The sequence below is a fragment of the Terrapene carolina genome, unplaced genomic scaffold, assembly GCF_002925995.2.
Source record: "Terrapene carolina triunguis isolate 2854851 unplaced genomic scaffold, T_m_triunguis-2.0 Scaffold111, whole genome shotgun sequence".
In the NCBI taxonomy this organism is placed as follows: Eukaryota; Metazoa; Chordata; order Testudines; family Emydidae; genus Terrapene; species Terrapene triunguis.
Window position 1 is genome coordinate 20,183,012 of NW_020664462.1, and position 17,675 is coordinate 20,200,686.

The window sequence follows — 17,675 nt, forward strand, 5'->3', positions numbered from 1 at the left end:
CAGCCGCGCCGCACTCTGCATGGAAGGGAGGGAGGGAGGGGAGGGGGAAAAATCCCGGACCTTTTAACCTTGTTACCAATTCCTCCCGGACGGCTATTTAAAGACGCAAAAGCCGGACATGTCCGGGGAAATACGGACGGATGGTAACCCTACCATGTGGGCTAGTGGCACTGGGAGGTTTTAGGTGAGAAATTGCTTTCAACAAGGATTTTAGCCTGTTAAAAATTAAGTTTAGACTTGAAGAAGCGTGTTACACCTTTTTGTTTTATAAGTAACCTCTTGTTCTTATCCTTGCTCACTATCTCTTAAATCTTAATCTCTGTTAATAAACTTACATTTATTTTCACTGTAATTAGTTTACAGAGTTGTGCTATTGTGAAGGACCTGATTTGTACTAATCAAGCTGTGTACACACTGTCCTTTGGGGACAGCTTACCTGGTAATCACCATGAGTGTCCAGTGACAGGGGCTAGATACTGCAAGGAGTGCTCTGGTGTTCATGTGTACTTAGGACTAGCTTGCACAGAGAGGGTGAGGAAGTCAGTAGCTGTGGCACCAAAGGCTGTTGGTTTCAGGGAGCTGAAGCACAGCAGGCACAGACAATATTCTTTCACACTAAGGACAGGTAGTGGTGAGTTACTTCACAACCCTGAGTTCCCTTTTGAAGCATCACAGCTATTTAAACAGGAAAGGTGGTGACTAGAAGCTTTGCAGGTTATGGTTCCAGAGGACTCATCTGACTGGGCCCTGGGGGCTTTGTTTGATGACTCTAAGGTTGGGAGCTGTGAACCAGAGTCTTGAGGTAAGGGCCTTATGAACTTTAAGACTGTTCCTTCCCTGAGATCTTCTTAAAGGAAACATATTAGTTTTGTTTGTTTTTTAGCTTCCCCTTCCTTGAACTGTTAACACCTGGCATCCCAAACTATGTTTGCACAGTTTACCCAGGAATGGAAATTCGTTCATATCACACCATCACCATAACACAGCCTGTCAAGTGGCAAAGCTGAACGGGCAGTTAAATTGCCAAGACTCTACTAAAGAAAGCTGGAAAAAACAAAGAAATTTTATGGCAAGCCATTCCTGAATGGAGTAACACGCCCACAGAATAATTTAATAACAATCTGGTACAAAGCTCGATTTCAAGCTGCACATATATCCTGGTTCCTATAACCTCCGCATTACTACAAACAGTATTGGTGGAAGGAGCAACAGACAAAAAGGAAGAGAGACATGCAAAGGCCAAAGCCTACAAAGCTAAGCTAAGACCTTCCAGAATTACAGCTGGGAGACCCTTTTAGGATCACATTATTTCCTCAGAACAAATCATGCCCTTTGGAAGCAAGCTATGCTTGTTGAACAGATAAATCCTCATTTATATAATGTAGCTATGCATCGGCATGTATTGCACTGAAGTCACAAACGAATACGTTTACCCACTATAAACACAAGACAAAAATATGTCCTTGGAGGACGGTGAAATATGCACTCTGCTGACACTTGATCACCAGGACACGGAAGGGAATACAGGCTAACAAGCAACTGACAGACTCTCAAAACACCACACCACCCAAAGAACCAAATGCAAGGCAGTCTCTTATCATCACAAGACTCGCACTGTTTCTAATATTCAACCACCTGTAAGATGTAGACAAGACCTTGTATGATACTAGGGTGTGAAAGAACAAACCTCCCAAATCCAGAGGAAAATATCTTAGTTGCCAAGCAAGTTAAGAGTTAATCAAAAGAAACCCCCCCACTAATGTTAAATTGTATGATGAGATAGATTTTAAGGGAAAGCAACAGACTATTAACTATTTAAGGAGGTTATGGTATTTGTTTAATTTTGCTATCTCAAATGTGGTAAAGGGGATGTTACAATAGAGAGTACCCCTTGTTGAGAAGCTGTAGTCTGATAATATGCTTATGTGTAGGAACCTAGAGAACACTAGTTTGAGGAAGTGCTTAAAGAGAAAGGACTGTACACGTGGAGGAAGGAATAAAGCCTGAAAGTTGCAATTGTCTTGGCCCTCTCTCTTCCAATGCTTGAACACTGAACAGAGGGGGCTTTGCCTTCTTCCTTTAGCAGGTTTTAAGAACTTGAGCCCAGGAGATGCAGTTCTCCCTCCAGATCCTTTTCTTAGTTTCCTAAGTCCAAAGCCAAGCTACTCCGCAGTGTTAGATGTGGCCATTCAGGAAAAGGGAAAGGAGGGAGTGTCTGCTTTGCCACCTGGTGGCTGAGGCTGAGAAGCAGTAATAGCTGCAGTTCTGCTCCCTAGCAGCTTCTACAGGATGTCCCCTCTCTGGCTCCCAGGTCCCCAAGTACCACAGGGATGGTTGTTACATCCTTTGTCCTCCCCTTATTGCTATAGGGCCTGATTCTGCTTCCATTTACAAATCCTGCATCATCCTGTTGCTGTTGTTCCATAGGAGAGATAGAACACTCTGTAGGCCCTTGCCACAGGACTAAGAGTATTGGCTCAGAGGGGGAGGGATGCACCACATGTCTCCAAAGCCTCCACCAAATATGGAATCTTGTGGTCTGCTTTTTAATTCCTGGATGAATCCATATGCAGGTGGAAATACTTGGGGTGAAGGGGTTATCACGGTGTATGGAGTGGCTCACAACTGAGAGTGCCAACCTCAGGGCAGACTGTCAGAAAACAAGTCAGACACCCCAAACTGGTGGTGTGGTCTATAATTAAATTTCCCAAGCCACTAACAAATGTGAACTCCTGGATCACTATACCAATCTTACCACTGAGTCAGAGACAGTCCCCTTAGACTCCCCAGACTCTTACCACCCAGACAAACTGGACTTTGTGATAAAAGGTCACTTATACCAAAAATCACATCATATCAGGTTGCTCCCAGTTCCAAGAGAACAGTCACTTACCCCAGATCAATTGGTACTCTAGATCTTACACCAAAGACTATGCTGGTAGCCAATTCTATAGTAAACTAAGAAGTGAGAGTTATTGAGGTTTAAGCAGGTAAAATATATGCACAGGTGAGTCACAGTCTATAATTCTCAATGGTTGCAGAGATGTAGTAATCTGCCAGTTTTCCAAGTCTCCCAGGGCCACCCAGAATAATTCCGGAGATTTCCATCTTCTTGTTCAGTTGTTCTGCCTTGTTAGAATCCAAACAGTCCAGAGATGCAGGATCTTTCCTTGAATCCATACTTATAGCTTCTTCTTACAGAAAACAGCTGTTTCACTACCCACGTGGGCTTTTCCTTTGATGACGGAGTATGAGAAATGCATTTTGAGTCTTTGACCTCCGATCATCACACACAATGACCACTTGTTTTGAAATTAGCACTTTTCTGTTACAGTTCTTCAGTTGCATTTCACAAAGCTTCTTTCTTATTTAGTTATTTAGTTAAAGGGTATTCACAATGTAAATGTTTGCTATTACATTATAATAGGATACAGATAAGTGAAAACAATGCAAGCAACTTCACATTAGTTTTCATGAAGTTTTAACACAAATACACTCTTATACATTTAACAGTTACTTTGATCTATACTAATACAAAAGTGAATTGAACTGGGGCTTCCAGCATCACATCTGCCAGCATCACAGGGATAATTATAGTATGGTGGTGACTGGGGTAATTGGAGTAGGGTAAGAGAGTCAGGAGTCAAACTGAAAAATGAAGTGATGGGATTCTATTCATGCTTCACTTTGCATGCTCCCTTTCCTGGGGATCCTTGTTGTCTATGCCGTCTTCATTTTCCCTCATATCTTCTTGAAAGGCTGTATCCCCATTTCCCCCTGTAAGGTCTGAGGCCATTTTCTTTAGTAAGCAGTAGCCACATTAGGACAGCAGCAGTCATGAGTTAAGAAGCAGAAAGTCACATCTAAATTGCATCAAAACAATGCAATATTGGGCTTTTAGGAAGGTGCCCCTCCTAATAGTGCCCACCATCACCAGAAAAAGAAATAGATCTTAAGATGTATAAGGAATACTTTATTTGATAGCATTCTGTCTGGCAAGGAATCACTTATCAACAGTTGTGATTGTGAAATATATACTTTATTGTTTTTCCTTTATGATCCCTACTTCTCTATTGTTTATCTGTGTGGTTTCTGATTATTTGTTTGTCTGTTGCGTAACTAATTTTGCACGATTAAAATTAATTAAGGTGGTGAGGTCTGATGGGTTAAAAATTGTTTTGTAATGGGCTAAGATTGGTGAAAAATACTGTTTTGTATTTAGTTTAAAATGATTGGTTAAGGTATAGCTAAGCAGGACTCAAATTTAACTATATAAACTAGGGTCCAAAAGGAAGTTCTTTGCAACCTAACTCCAGGACACAGCCTAAGATCAGAGTTGCCAGATCTCAACACATGCCAATCACATGTGTGACAGAGTGGGGATTCAGCCTGGGCAAAGTCTATACTGCATTTTACCCTAAATGCCTGATCCCTAGTCTCAGTTAATGCAGCATTTGCCCAGGCTGCTGGTATCACCTGTGTTGGGAGCCACACTGTGATTTTTTTTCTAAAGTATTGTTACAAAACCTAATACAATTAAAAAAAACATGTTTAAATATTTTTAGGAAGTACTTAAACTGTTAAAACATTATGTATGATGTAGTCTCATTTTCATATTTACTTATACAAGAGTTCAAAATAGTTTCCCCTACCTCACCCCCATGGCAGTAATAAACCAGCATTAACTGCTCTCTAAGGTGCCCAACGCATGCATACCCTCTGGCTCGGGGTGTGCACACGCTGCCCCACTGAGCTGTGCAGACACCGACCCCTATCAGCCTGCGGGCCGCTCTGCGTCTGTTGTAACCTGCGGCCCGAACACTGCAGACAACAACCTCCTGGTCACGTGATCTATGCTGTGGCTGTCCCTCGGCTCGGCCCGGCCCGCCCTCGCCCTGCCCGCAAGCTACGCTCTGCGCAGTCCCCCCTTTCTCTATGGTGCGGGTGGAGGCGGCGCTTCCGCTCGGAGCCGGATGTTGGCGGGTTTCTCTTGCGAGCGGTTTCTTGGTTCTTCTCAGCTCTGAGACACTTCGGACCCCGGCCCAGCTGTCATCGCCTTCTGCGTGTCCCGTCCCCCTTCCGCGCTACGCCCCGCCCGTCCTGTTTTCCCGTGTCCGCCACTTCCTCCGCGGCGCTCACTTGTGAGTCGGCCCCGGCCGTTGGTGACAGGTGAGTGCGGGGGCCTCGGTTCCCCCCTCCCCGAACCTCCGCCATTTTCCCGCCCGAGGAGGCTGCCCCCGGAGTGGGGACGGGCGAGGCGGCCGGTGGGGGAGAATCTCAGAGCAGTTTGTACCCCTCTCCCCCCTGGCTTCCTTTCCCCGGGACATCCTCCCTTCTCTCCCCGTGGGGTGGGGCCCTGGGCCGTTCCTCTGCGACTGTGGGCACAGCCGCCTCCTTTCTCCCCTCGCGGGTGGGTGATGGTGGGGAGGGGTCTGAGCGGGCCCCTGGCTGTGGGTGAGGGGCGCGAGAGCGCTCCGTAGCGGGGTGGAGGGGATGTCACTGGGGGGCACAGCTAAGGCGGCACAGGTGATCTGAGCCATGGGTGAGGGACGCCGCCAGGGCCCCCAAATGCTGTGACGATTGGGGTTTTAGACAGGTTGAGGATGGGCCCTGGCCGTGCCCTGTGAGCTCTTCACTGTCCGGGGCTATTTGATTTTACAGTTGTTGCCCTGAGCTGCAGTAGAAATAACCTCCCCATTTCCCCTTGCTCAGGGCTGAGTGCTGATCACATGCCCAGTACGTGAGGAGCAAGCTGTGTTGAAGAATTTCCGTTATTATATTTTATCTGTTAAATGACGTTACAGACTCCACATGCACAGCACAAGTCAAATGCTGCTACTACTCAGTTAGAATACAGTACAGCAGTGTCATCAGGAAAAAGTTTATGGACCCAGGCAAATCATTACTCTTCCGAAAATGACATAAAGATATTTTAACTGTGTTTATAAATTAATCTTTTAAAGCTTCACCAGCTATGTTTCTCCCTCTTTCTCTGGACTGGTCCCTTTGGAAATGAATTTCCAGGAGTTATCAGCAGGTTTACACTGTTAAGTGAAAGAAATGGTGTTTCATTTCCTTCCTAAAATTAGGAAATAGAAAAGCTTTATACAAAGACTAGAATAAGTGTTGTGTTTCAGGGATTAATGCAGGTATTGTATCCCTAATTGTTGTGTTTGTGGCAAAAACTTTTACATGTCTTATCTTTGACAAATGGGAAATGCTGTGAAATTCAAAAGTAGACACTTAATTGTAGTCATCGTTTTAATACATCCATGGAAGGTTTATCTAATGAACTGGCATAGCTCATTTGAATTTATTTCAACTCCACTGAGTAAACCTTTCAGGGAAACACAAATGTGTGGTGTTAAAAATATTCCTTTATTACAGCAAAATCTCACTTCATTTATATATAACAAGTAGGTTTAGAAAAAATGAGTACCTTTTACTATGTTTGCATGATAAAAACTTGGTTTCATCAGTAACATACTTAGTTTTAGGAAGCTTCCAAACTGCACTCACTTTTCTGTTGTTTTGTGTGCTCTTCTACAGCTTGTTTAGGTAAATGCATCATGCTAGGAAAGGCTTGTGTACAAACTGGAACCAAATTAACTAAATCAATTTTAATTCACAACTTTAAAGTTGTTTCAATGCAAGTCTGTGTGAAGTCTTATTTCAAATAGTGTCCCATTCTAATTTAATTTAAATGGTTCTTTTCCCAATTTAAATTAAACTGAAATAGGAAACTCTTAATCTGAAATAAGTATCCATATGTAGATTTGCACTAAAACTGGGAATTAAAACTGATTTAGTTACTCTGGTTCCAGTTTGAGTATAGACCAGCCCTTTGTGTCTTAACAAATGTAACTTTGTCCTTGATGTGGACGAGGACAGTTGTTTAAAAATATGTTAGCTGGTTGTAGTTAACCCTAGAGATTAGTGTTAACCATGACCAGCTAATGTGTTCTTAAAGATCACTTGTCCATGTCTACACTAGTTACTAAATTATTTATCATGTTAAGTAAAACATATTAGTACTGTCTAATATGTACTTTCCCAGTGGAGCTGTGGCCTAATGCTGCACTTCATTTTAAAACTTAGTTTGCTTAAATAGATTGTGTGTACTGAAACTGTTTTCTTGAACATGGGATGAAGTGGTTAGTTTGGAACAGAATACTTTATTCACATGGTAATACTTGCATGGCTTGCCAAAGTGTAAAAATGACAGAATCCTAGGATTGTTGTAATAATACAGAAATATTCTGTTCATCGGTAGATCTCAAAGTGCTTTGTAAAGGAGGTAAGTGTCAGATGGGAAAACTGAGGCACAGAGAGGTATATTGACTTGTTCAAGGTCTCCCAGCAAGTCAATGGCAGAGCTGGGAGAGAGCACCTTACTGGGTCTAATCCACTAGGCCACCTTCTCAAGCATTTGTCAGGAGAGACTCACAGTATGCTAGGGGTTCTTCCAGTAACCATTGGTCATTGTTGTCTATTCCTGATTCATTGACAGATGCTACATTATGTGGTGTTGAGTCTACAGTCTTTTCATAATTTAAAGAGCAGTGCTCAGTTTGGATGTTCTCTGGGTTATGTTTGACCAGTTTTAGAGTTTCACTTAATGTTTGAAGTTGGGAGGATTGGGCATTGTAGTGTTTGTGTGTGCCATTTGAATAGCGTTTGAGTTTTTGTGATGCATAGTGGATATGTTAGAGCGCTTACAAATGCTTTGAGACAAGGTGTTGTATAAATGTTGGATTATTCTTGCTAGTACTTGAGTGAGTTTACTGAGAAGTATTAACCCTTGGAGAGTCCTTGCTATGTGATTTTTGTTAACTGTTTAACCAATAAAGCACAGTAATCCAATAGCCAAGTAATGTACATAAGAGGTTTATTGCTGTTAGAGATTAGTCTATTTTAAAAAAATAAATCTTAATAGCATAATAGCAATTTAGCTACTGAGGGTTTTCAACACCCAGATACACCTCTGCCTCGATATAACACTGTCCTCGGGAGCCAAAAAATCTTACCGCATTATAGGTGAAACCGCGTTATATCGAACTTGCTTTAATCCACCGGAGTGCGCAGCCCCGCCCCCCCGGAGCACTGCTTTACTGCATTATATCCGAATTCATGTTATATTGGGTTGCGTTATATCGGGGTAGAGGTGTACTGTTTATCCAGTACTTAACACAGTGAGGTCCTGGCCCATGAATGAGATGCCTAAGTTCTACCCAATAAGAATAATAACTCCTCAAATACTGATAGCCTTTGTAGTCACCTGGATTCCTCATTGCTTCTTGATGATCAAATAACTGTAGCCATAAAAAAAAGAAGCCCTTTTCCATTTGATTTACAAGAAGACTGCACCCTACTGTTAGATTTGCATTGTGATGCATGAATTTGAGACATCCAGAATTGTTTGGAGGGAGGTAGTTTGTATCTTTCTAAGAAATTAAAATCTGTTGAAATAGCATGGAGGCCACTTAAACATATCTTACTGAAATATCAGGCAACGATTCACTGAAGAAATGTTGTTCCTTCAAAACTCTTGGATAAAGCTATCAGGTCACTGTGAAAATGTCATTAATATGAACTAGTGTGCTGTTGGATAGCCAGTGTTGTACCTAGAGAGGTGAGCTTTATTTCCAGGGCTTTGGAGCGGAGCCCGGAGCTGGAGCGCGGAGCAGCAGGTTTTTGCCTGGAGCTGGAGCGGAGCCGGAGTACAGCGCCAAAGCCCTATATTCTGTCAGTTAAATTGAAGCAATAAAGATGTGCTATGAATTTGTCTACTGGGTAGATTTAGAGATTTGTCCACCTTCAGTATATCAAAATTTTACATTTTCTAGGTCTAGCTGTTGTCAGAGGCTAGATATTGCACTGTGAGACCATATTTAAAAAAAAAAAAGCCTTCAACACTTCTGTATTACTATTCCAGGTGAAAAATAATCCCTTGAGTGAGAATAAATTCATACATTTAAAAGGATGCTTTACAGTGGGAGGCACTGAGTCGGTATCATGTGAGGTAGAGTATTAGACTGAATCTCAAGAGACCTACGTTCAATTCCTAGCGCAGTCATAGACTTGCTGTGTGTGAGACCTTGGGCAAATAATTTAATCTACCGTTTGTGTCAGTTCTCCATCTATGAAATAGGGATAATAAGTCCTTGCCTTCCATATAATTATGAAGCACTTGGATACTATGATGATGAGATCCACATAATTGTTATTGGATAATAAATATATGCTTCAGATTTCAGATAGGCTAATGAAAGTTGGAGCCCTGAGATGGGTCTGGGGCAGTATTTGCTGCCTCTTCAGCACATGGGAATGAGGTCTGGGCTTTTCACCAGTACATTGCACTTGCACTTCACGGGTGGGTTCTCTTCCTGTCTTTCACATTGGCCTTTGTCTAGTTGGCTGAGTCCTCTGGCTAGTAGCTGCCTAGTTAACTTTTCAAGCCATGGCATTTATAAAATTTATAACAGAGTCATTTGTCAGCTGGCCTAATGGGAAGTTCACAGTTACCATCCCTGGAGAGGTTCCTTTCTCCTTTATGACCCTTCTAAAAGTAACTGAATGCTGAAAAAATGTAGTAGGTTGATATAGCAAGTAAATATGTTGTCACAATAGCTACTGAGAGTTTACACTATCACTGTCAGGGTTTTAAAGAAAACTGCAATGTTAGTTATGCCATAATTAAATGTATGTATTGTGTATGTAATGTTGAAATTGACATTGCCTGTGTTGCAGTCTATAATTTTGTTTTCTAAATTATAATATGCTACAATGTATGTTGAAACTAAATTAGTCTTGTAATAAGTGTCAAGTAGATTAAATATTTGATCACCCTTACAATGATTATCCTTAGCTTTAGCATTGCTACTATGATATCTGATATGGCATAATGTTTAAATGTGTATTTATTTAGAAGAAACAACTATTCTTTTATCCTAAAAAGCCAGTTGGCCTGACTTTCAAATCTGCTGCATGCTTGGAACTCCCACTGAATTCATGGGAGCTGTGAGTGCTCAGTGTCCCTGAAAATAAAGTGTTCACAGAGTACCTCAAAATGGAAGCATTTTGTTCCTTCTAATTCCTAGAGCTATATGCACACTGAGAACATAGCTGCATAAGCTAGGAATTAAATTAAAAACTTTTGTTAATTTCAAAATCAGTCACTTATAATGAAAGGCTTGCCAAAAAATATTTAATCACTCTTATTTTCAAACATGACCTGTGGGAAAACAGTGACTTAAGTGTTTGACATCAACATATTTCATGGGACTTTATTTTAGCAATTATCCTCCTGTTCAACAGTAATAAGGAACTTTCAGATCTACTTTATTATGCACTGCACACTAAAATAGCTGGTTATTATTCTGAACTTAATGGTTGATAGGGAGATATTCAAAAGTACTTAAGGGATATAGGAGCAAAAGGTAAGGGGACTATTAAGTTCCTTATTTGCTTTTGAAAATCTTCCTCTAAAGTATTCAATATCAAAATAGACAGAACTTAACAAAATTGAGCAGGGAATGAGGAAAATGAACTTGGTTCTTAGGTAAAAGAGATCTTGCTGCAAACTCTTCACATTCTCCCTGACCTCCTCCCTGTTTTTTCCTCAACTCTTACGTTGTTTTGAATTAACAAAAAAGGAGATGCAGTGCTTTAGTCATTCCATCTGCACTCTGACACTTCCTACAACGGATTTCCTCTCTGGCTTGCAGCAACAAGCTTGCCCCTTGCATTCTTTCCTTTCATTACACAACTTTTTCAACTCCTGAACAATGAACAACAGAGAAGAAACATGCAAGCAGAGTAGGTTGATTGTTGCAGTGAGTTACTTTCTGAAAAGAATGGAAGTCTAATTTTAGTTTGCACCTTCATTTGAATTAGTGACTGCTGCTTCATCATCATAGTCCAATAAAGCACAACAGTAATTTGTTACACGAATCTATTCCAACTCTAACAAAATACTATAATTGAGTCAATATATGGTAACTTTCAGTACAGAAAGGTAGGTAATAGCGCTTTACTTTCTCACATTTTAAAATATTTATTAGTCATATCAAAAAAGGATAATTGAAATATCTGAATAATATGGCATTGTAAGAATAGGTGATTATTCACAACATAGGCTCTCTAGAGTACATCATTTGTCCCTACTTGTGCTGATTGGTAGCAAATAATAAAGATGTGCATCAAACTCATGTCAAGGCTTTGACTAATCACTATGGGAGAAAATACTATCCAGGCATTTATTATAACACTTGAACTGTCCCAAGCTTCTTGCCAAAATGAGTATAGATAATCATTGTGCTGATTTTATAATACATGTGTATTCGCACTCAGAAAGCATTCTAGCTGCATTTTAAACAATATTGCATTATTAGATCCCGCTGCTGTTTTCAACAGATTGTTTGTTTATTCTTGATCAGCTGCCCCCCTTTTACACTAAGAATTAGCTTTGAGAAGTTCCATTTGTTTTGGGATCAGGGTTCAGGAGGCAAGTGGATCATTGACCCATGCTGGCTCTTCAGCCAGGTAGCTCTATCAGCAGAGGAGAGATGGGTATGGCTCTTTTCAAAAACCATTGATACCACTCCTTGAATCAGCAGGAAAAAAAGCCAATATACTTGACTAATCAGACTAACTATATAACATGACAATTTTAAGTCTTTCTCCTTGTTTGGGTCAAATATGGTGCTTAGTATTGACGTGTGGTTATTTTTTTTTTTTTTTTAAGTCTGGCATGTTTTAGTTACTAAAGAGTTCAAGCTAAAGATGTGAAAGACTTCGGTTTATGTTCTGTTTTACTAATCAATATTTAATATGGTTTTCATAGGATATGTAACATGACACTGATACTCTGGACAGGTAACTTTAATTGTTTGAAAGCATTACTTAATAGGGGGCATCCAGGTAACTGCCAGTAATGAGCACCTTTATTGTTTTATGCTGTAGGATCATATTGCCAAAGATCTTTTTTGCGAAGCCTACACCAAAGAAAATATAAGTTATAGTGTGATCACACATTTACCTTTTTGACTAAAAAATCATTTTTACAACTTTGAAAATGTTTTCATATTTAAAACATTTAAAGGGATACTGTCAACTTAGCTAATTCAAACAGTCAATTGTTTAAACATCTTAAACCAACACATACTATTTAAATTTTAAAAAAATCCTTAATTATCGGGGTTTTTGTTGTTGTGCTTTGCTTCTTTACTCAAGGTTTTTATGGTGGGCACGGGAGCAACAACTCTGAATGTACTTAAGCCGGTCCCTTCTGTTTCCCCTCCCCTCCCCTCCCTCTCTATGCACATGCTTGCCTGCTGCCTCTTCAATGTCAGCTTTGCTGCTGCTGTACTAGTAAACACCTTCATGCAAGGGCTGGGCAAGAGTGTGCATGTGAACTGTCTCCAGAGTAGTGCATGAGTCTTGTGGTTGTGCTGGTGCATGAGAAAGAGAGTGTGCAACTGATCGTCAGTGAAAGTGTTAAAATACTATCAAGTGGACAAAATAAACTGAAATAATAGAGAAATATTTTCCTCTAATCTTTCAGTTATTGTAATATTAGGTATAACAGTAGGTACACATTTTTCAGAGAAATGATTTTTTTTTCCGCAGTTGACTGTATCAAGTTATTAGTCTGTTTTTATCAATGTGAAAACTATTGGGGGAAAGAAGTCTAGAAAGGACTGTTGTGAAGCAGTCTGTAAAGACCTATCAAAATGAAATACCTTGGCAACACAATGGCAGATGAAAATTAATAAGCCAAGGCGGTGCACATTGAAGGGAATAGTGTAACCTCAATGCTACTATCTAGGCATCCTTGTTGATCAAGGACAATGACTCGAAGTGAAACATTTAAAACTGATGAAAATAAATTGTTGGGTGTATCTTAACATCAATCCTATTTTTATATGTAACTACGTTTCCTTTTATGTGATAAATAAAAAAGGAAACTTGGGTGAAATGAGAAATATCCTACACAGAAATACAGTTCTCTCCCTTCTCCATGCATCCCAATGATTTTGTGAACCTGGTTGTGACTAGTTTCTTCTAATAAACCACAGACAAAAGAGAGTGAGGGGGCAATGTGAAGTACCCAGTGAGACTTAGTGGAAGCATTTTAGTGATGCCAAGATCCTGTTGTAGCCTGAGTTTTATTTTAGATTCATTGTGGGTTTGGTACTAGAAGACAATTTAATGGGACTCATAGAACTGAGATGATGCATCAAGGGGCCCAAAACCTCTAAAAAAATAATCTTTGTATTTTAAGTAAGAAAAGTGTGTGTTTGTGTGAGAGAGAGAGAGAGAGAGAGCGAGCGCATTCAAGCCTTAACTAACAGTTGGAGTCCATCAGATTTTTTTTTTAACTACAGCCCGCTTTTTACACTGTTTTTTTTATATATATAAAAAATCAAAGCAAATTGAAGGACATTGACCACTTAGCCCATAATACTTTTCAGTAAGTTACTTTTGTCATTGGCTGAATATCTGATAATGCAGGATTTAAAAATGCTGAAAACCAAATGAGTTAACATGTAATCTTGTAAAGAGTGTGACGGTGCTCATTCCTAGCTTGCTCACGCTTTAGTATTTTGGCAGATCTTTAAACTGGAGATGGCCATGGATTTGATTTAATTTTTCTTCTGATTAACTTCTTTAGGAAGTTCAGTTAATAGCTCAGCCTTAATAGCTGTGCCAACTCTGCTCTTCTTTTGCTCTGCAGACTACTGCAGCTATTCTTTGGGTTGTGATTACTTTTTCAGAAATCATTAAGGCTGGAGAATGAATAATGTTTTCAGTTACCTCAATGTTACATTATCAACAAAGTTTTAAATTAGTGAGAACTTAAGATATTTGAATTGCTTTATAGTAAAACTGAGATTGCATGAAATTAAATGTTTTGAAACTGATACTGAAACCAGTTTTAAAACAACTGTTATAATTCCTGGATTTTTTCCAAAATTAAACTAAATTTTTGACAACAAAGTATATATTCTCCAATAGTTTATGCAATAAATAATTTGATTTTCTTAAATTGAGAAACACCGTGTGTCATGCATAGTAAATTTAGCTGAAGAGATACTGTCAGGTATATAACTTGGCTTTTGTTTAAACAGCCTTACGAAACCTAATATTTATAGAAATGTTTTGACTACCTAAAAATTAAATGAAATTGACTATAAACAAATGTGAAACTGTCAAGGCTAGTTTCTCTATACAAGCTGAGTGAATGTTGGAAAAACTAGATTTTCAAAATTTTCAACCTTATTTTAAATTACTAGCATTAGAGGTAAAAAGCAAGCACGCTTATGGAACTGTGTAGACTAACAAACAGTGGTTTTATATATTTGTAACCTGACAGTGTCCCTCAATTATCAAGTCCCTGTACTTTCATTTTCCAGCTGGGTTTTAACTTTGCATGTGTTTCAGTGAAATACAATATGAATATTGGTTGTTTCCTGGAAGCATTTTGGAGCTATCTCTAGATTTTAATTTGGAAAGTGGTTAGTAATCACAAGATAGTGAAATTGTTTTCATTTTGTGGAGGGTTAGTAATGAATGAAAAAGTGCAGTATAATGTGATTCCATTCTCTACTTCTAATGATTCAGATGCATATATTTAAACTCTTAAAAATTAGTTACTTAAATTACAGCTGTAACTTTAATAGAAATCAGTCCCTCCTGGAAGGGCTTAATGAAATCTAAAACAAAACTAGAATTCAATAGACCTAAATGTTTCCATTCCAATAAATACTTTTTACTGTGGCCTGTTATGTAGAGCAAATTGTAATGCTTAATACTTGTCCTTAGTTTATCATAGGCGCCTCAGTGAAGTTATTTCCTTGAAGTAATGCCCACAGAAAGTGGAAGTTGTGCAACTGCTCGGCAAGCAAAGCAGAAGCGCAAATCACACAGTCTTTCTATACGAAGAACCAACAGTTCTGAGCAAGAAAGGACGGGATTGCAAAGAGAGATGTTGGAAGGGCAGGTAAACTAACAGATTGATATTCAAGAACTAATTTCTTAAAACTCTTTACAAATAAATAATGGGACTGTCTTATTTCTTTGTGTACAGAAAAATAAGTACAGACTTAACTCATGAAGAATATCTAGTTAAACTGGAACTTTAAGTGGACGATGTTAATGGAAAAACTTTACAAATTATGCTGTAATACCCTGCCATAAAATAAATGCCACTAAGAACATAGCCTAGCCACATTTATTGGGAAACTGGTTTTAACAGTCAAGCCATGTTAAAAACAGTGTGTACAAATCATGCTCAAGTATAAATGAGATCATTGTGCACTTCCTTTAGGGCAGGGAATGACAAATCCAGGATTCTTGTGTAACCTTCATTTACCTGCCCAGAGCTCTGATAACAGATACAAACTTGACTCCATTTTAACTTGAAGTGATTTTGAATGCTTTAGTAACACACTTGCAATACAAATGTAGAGTTTGTAAGGAAACGAGGTGGGAAGAACATAATGCAAGTAAGTTCCAAACAGCCATTAACTCCATATACTGGGCAATATGGACTTGGCAAAGAATATCAAACTTCTAACTGGATTGTCCAGGAGAGATGACTGAAATATTAAAAACAAAATATCAGAAAAAGAAGTTTGAACTTCTTTGTAGTCACAAATCTTCAAAGGAAAAATAGGCCTAACTGTGCGAGGCCCTCTGAAAAGTTACTCTCTCTGAGGAGACAAAGGTATATTGCTTCATTTTGCTAGACAGAAGCAAAAATCCTTGTAACATTATGGGCTTGATTACTCATTTAGAGTTGGTAACGAGCTTTTTCTAAGTTTTGGGTTAGTTTGTAACTTACTTATAAAGAAACCTGTACTGTGTTTAACTTTATAGTTAGTCTGTATTTTTTCAGCTCATTATATAAAACATCCATTTTTATGTGTCTCATTTTCTGAAGTACTGAGTAGGTAATGTCCTTTTTGAGACTATTTTCTTACCTTCCTTCCTGACGTAAACAAACAGTGATAAGGGACAGCTGAGATACTGGCCTAGCAGAAAGGGCACATTGGATTATTTTGGATTATTCCAGGCATTGGTCTAAAAGCAACCAGGACAACAAGGGCAAAGCTTGAGAGGTTAAGAGCTGCTGACATTTTTACTTTTATATGGTAAATATTAAAAGAAATTAAAGATGGGTAGTTTTGTTTAATATCAAAGAATACAAACAGTTAGCAGGCTGTTAAGCTAAGGGTATGCCTACACAACAATGTAAGCATAGGGTTAGTGGAACTTGAGTTAGCTGACCTGTGTCAGGGAACCCTGGGCTTGAGCATCTACATTACATTTTAACCCTAGGTTAAGGATTTTCTGACCTGTACTAAGGCACTTTCTTTAGTTGTAGGCTCCCAGGAAACTTGCTAAACTCTGCTGACCAGCACATGTGTGTGATACTGTCTAATAGCTGGTCTACATACACATTTTAATTAAATCTGTTTCATAAAACAGATTTCAGATCAAGTCTGTGTGTGGACACTTTTATTTCAGAGCAAAAGTGGTTCAAGTCATTTTTAGTTAACTTGCACTAAAGGTAACTAAATTGATTTAAATTCACATCTTTTGTTTCAGTATAAGTGTGTTTGTAGACCACATTTGATTTGTCTCCTTTCTTTAACAGTTGTTCTTGTCTATCCCCAGTCCTGTCTTGTCATAGATTGTGCTGGGACATTAAATTGTTGGGTTTTTTTGTTTGTACAAAACCGAAGTAGTTTTTGAGGCTAGAGGTTGATTAAAGGTGGCATGTATATTGGGTCATCTAGTCAATCCCCTTGGTATCCTGATTAGATGAAATTTTATTATTTTATTAAAATATATGGTAACTTGTTCCATTGCTGAAATTTATTCTCCTCTCCCTCCGACCCCCCAAATTTCTAACCTAGATTTTCCTTTCTGTGGTGTTTCTCCAGTATTACTTGCTCTGTCCTCAGTGATTGCTGACTGTAGTGACTTCACTTCCTGGTTGTGTGCTCTTCCCCACCAAGTGAAGTAAGCTGTTGTTGCCTCTGGAGAAGCCTTTTATCCTCAGCCTAAGCATTCAGATGAAAGGCTTTCTCCTTAACAGCCTTTGAAGCAACTGACAGTGCAGCCTGTTGGTAGTGCCCTTTCCCCTGTTGGTTGGTAGGTTCTGACCTAAATTTTAGAGTGCTCCTATTTTATTGTCCGCTTCACAACAGAAGTTGGGACTACACTTGCTTTTGTTGCCTGGCTCTGTTTTCCTTTTACCTGATACAGTCTGCTCAGTGTGCTCTTTGTAGCTGCTTAAACTAGGAAATAGAGGCAGAGGTTTGAAATTTAAATGATTAAAAATTTGGATTTTGCCTCTTCACTTTTCTTTTTATAAAAAGTTTTGTGATGAATCCCATTCTGAAGTTTGCAAATTGAAATGTGAGTCTGGAAGTTAGTTAATATTCTCGATGTAATTGTGGCTATGTTGCACGTATTGCATATCTTAACCTAAGCTCCTCCAGGTGTGCATAGCATGGACCGGTAGCTGAGTTAATGTTAGATTATTTTCAGTTTTCAGCCTTAACATTGCATTAACATAGGATTATGTAGATTTAAGAGATGCTGTCACTTGGTGGTCTTTATCCTATTTATAACATGTCTTGCTAGTTCCCATTTTTCCAGAG

General features: G+C 39.1%; 1 protein-coding gene across 4 annotated transcripts in view; it reads left to right on the forward strand.

The window, feature by feature from the left end:
* Positions 1-4,974: 4,974 nt before the first annotated feature.
* Positions 4,975-17,675, forward strand: part of WDR37 (WD repeat domain 37) — a 62,886-nt gene continuing 50,185 nt past the window's right edge. The window contains exons 1-3 of one of the 4 annotated variants that reach the window (XM_026652018.1): positions 4,975-5,169; positions 11,846-11,877; positions 14,827-15,004. In XM_026652018.1, coding sequence (XP_026507803.1) covers positions 14,867-15,004 — 138 coding nt within the window. In that variant the 5' untranslated portion in view covers positions 4,975-5,169; positions 11,846-11,877; positions 14,827-14,866. Of the gene's footprint in view, positions 5,170-5,536; positions 6,150-10,669; positions 11,572-11,845; positions 11,878-14,826; positions 15,005-17,675 lie in introns of those variants that run through there. The other 3 variants (XM_026652020.1, XM_026652017.1, XM_026652021.2) reach the window with 3 other exon arrangements.